Source organism: Apodemus sylvaticus, chromosome 5, assembly GCF_947179515.1.
Source record: "Apodemus sylvaticus chromosome 5, mApoSyl1.1, whole genome shotgun sequence".
In the NCBI taxonomy this organism is placed as follows: Eukaryota; Metazoa; Chordata; class Mammalia; order Rodentia; family Muridae; genus Apodemus; species Apodemus sylvaticus.
In genome coordinates, this window is record NC_067476.1 from 66,584,408 (window position 1) to 66,586,812 (window position 2,405).

Consider the following 2,405-nt stretch of genomic DNA (forward strand, 5'->3'; position numbering starts at 1 on the left):
TTCTTTTTTACAGCTATCATTATTTTTTATTCTTCTACTAGGACTGTAAAGGAACACTTTGTTGTTTAAAAATATGTTATTTTATGCAGAAATATATGCTTAATTAACTCATAATAGACATAATATCTAATGGCATGGTGTAATTAATGGATAAATGATTAAAATGTGATCAAAGTTAGTGGATAATAAAGTACTTCTCTCAAGTTCTTTGGGAGCTGACACACAATATTCAGACAATATTCTTGATGTAAAATAATACATATTAAAATTTTTACTAATCTCACTTTTCACTATTTAACATTTATGTGTTTTACATATATATTTATGTCTGTATGACACAGTCATCTAGCTAAATTCAATGATTTAACTTTTTTTTATGTTGCAGCACAGATGGTCAGAACCATAAAAGGAATCCCAGATAGAAATGACACAGAAGTGACAGAATTTATCCTTTTGGGCCTTTCAGACAATCCAGACCTGCAAGGTATCCTCTTTGCCTTGTTCCTGATCATCTACATGATGACCCTGGTGGGTAATTTGGGCATGATGGCCCTGATTAAGATTGACCGCTGTCTCCACACACCCATGTACTTCTTTCTCAGCAGCCTTTCTTTTGTTGATGCCTCTTCCTCTTCTACAGTCACCCCTAAAATGCTGCTGAACCTTGTGGTGGAGGATAAGGACATTTCTTTCAATGGGTGTGCTACCCAGTTTTTCTTCTTTGGCTCCTTCTTGGGAACTGAATGCTTCCTGCTAGCCATGATGGCCTATGACCGCTATGCAGCCATCTGGAGTCCCCTGCTATACCCAGTTCTCATGTCTGGGAGAATTTGTTTCATGCTGGTGTCTACTTCATTCCTAGCAGGCTTTGGCAATGCAGCCATCCACACAGGGATGACTTTCAGACTGTCCTTCTGTCGCTCTAATAAGATCAACCATTTCTATTGTGACACCCCACCCCTGCTCAAAATCTCTTGTTCTGACATCCACATCAATGGTATTGTGATCATGGTCTTTTCCAGTTTTACTGTTCTCATCTGTGTTCTCATTGTTCTCATTTCTTACTTGTGTATCCTCATTGCCATATTGAAGATGCCTTCTGCAGAGGGAAGACACAAAGCCTTCTCCACCTGTGCCTCCCATCTCATGGCTGTTACCATCTTTTTTGGTTCAATTCTCTTTATGTACTTGCGACCTACTACTAGTTACTCTATGGAACAGGACAAGGTTGTGTCTGTGTTTTATACAGTAGTGATTCCCATGCTTAATCCTCTCATCTACAGTTTAAAAAATAAAGATGTGAAAGAGGCAGTAAAAAAAATCTTACAGAAACACATTCTATAAAGCTATGTTTCCCATCCTTCTGTTATGCAGGATATAATAGATTTTTAAATATGCTTAAGTTGTTTCTATCTGTCCAAGGTGATATATGTACATTAAACATACTTCTCGATCTCCTCCATGTAATAAAGATGTCTAATAAACCCACAAATATATATTTTAGCAAATCATATTCAGTGTGTTTGACAATGAGCTCTCTTGCCAAGACATGGCAATATATATATTGACTATATTCACACAGACATGACTATATATTGACTATATTCAATATATAGTCAATGTCTGTGTGAAAAATAGTTGTGAATTTTGAGTTGCCCAAATATATGGCATATGAAAAATAAATCTTTCAACCATGGTAGCCACATTGACTTGTTGATCAGATATTCATTACCATTATCAACTCCATTTTCTCATATTACTATAAAATACTATATGTAATACAAACACTTTTACCAGATGTTATTATAGAATATGAACTGCAGCAATAATGTGGTAATATTCAAATCTTTTAAAGTTATTTGAAACATGGCAAAACCAGAATTCAATGTTTTATTCCTATTTGTTCCAGAATGTCATAGATTCCTTATAAAAATTTGTGAATTGATATGAAAATTGTGTTGTTTATTAGGCTGGGGGAAAAATCAGTGTTAGAACAGTGTGACAACTAGTATCTGTGTTAATATACCACATTGAAGTAGATATTGTGTAGATTTAGAACTTAGTAAATGTCTCATCCATGCTTCTTTCAAATATATCAACCACATTGGACCACAAAGAAATACACTACTCTTCTGTATGATCTATATGATAGTGTCATGTCTCTGAAAATAAAGTTAGAGAATGTTACTGACAATTTACCTCATCTAGGCAATCTTTCATAGTCTTCTAATATCCCTTAATGTCAAATTTTTCCATTAGCCTAGATTTCTTTCATTACTTTAATAAAAATAAATACACACAATAATACACATTTTTCAAATCATTATAGACATAGTCTTACCAAAGAAGATGAAGTATTACTGACATGTTTGAATACTTCATTTAACATTGACATAATCCAATTA

General features: G+C 34.1%; 1 protein-coding gene across 1 annotated transcript; it reads left to right on the forward strand.

Moving 5' to 3' along the window:
* Nucleotides 1-390: 390 nt before the first annotated feature.
* Nucleotides 391-1,344, forward strand: LOC127684248 (olfactory receptor 1020-like). The gene has a single exon (XM_052181203.1). It carries the CDS (start codon nt 391-393, stop codon nt 1,342-1,344), a length of 954 nt encoding a protein of 317 aa, XP_052037163.1.
* The last annotated feature ends 1,061 nt before the right edge of the window (nt 1,345-2,405 follow it).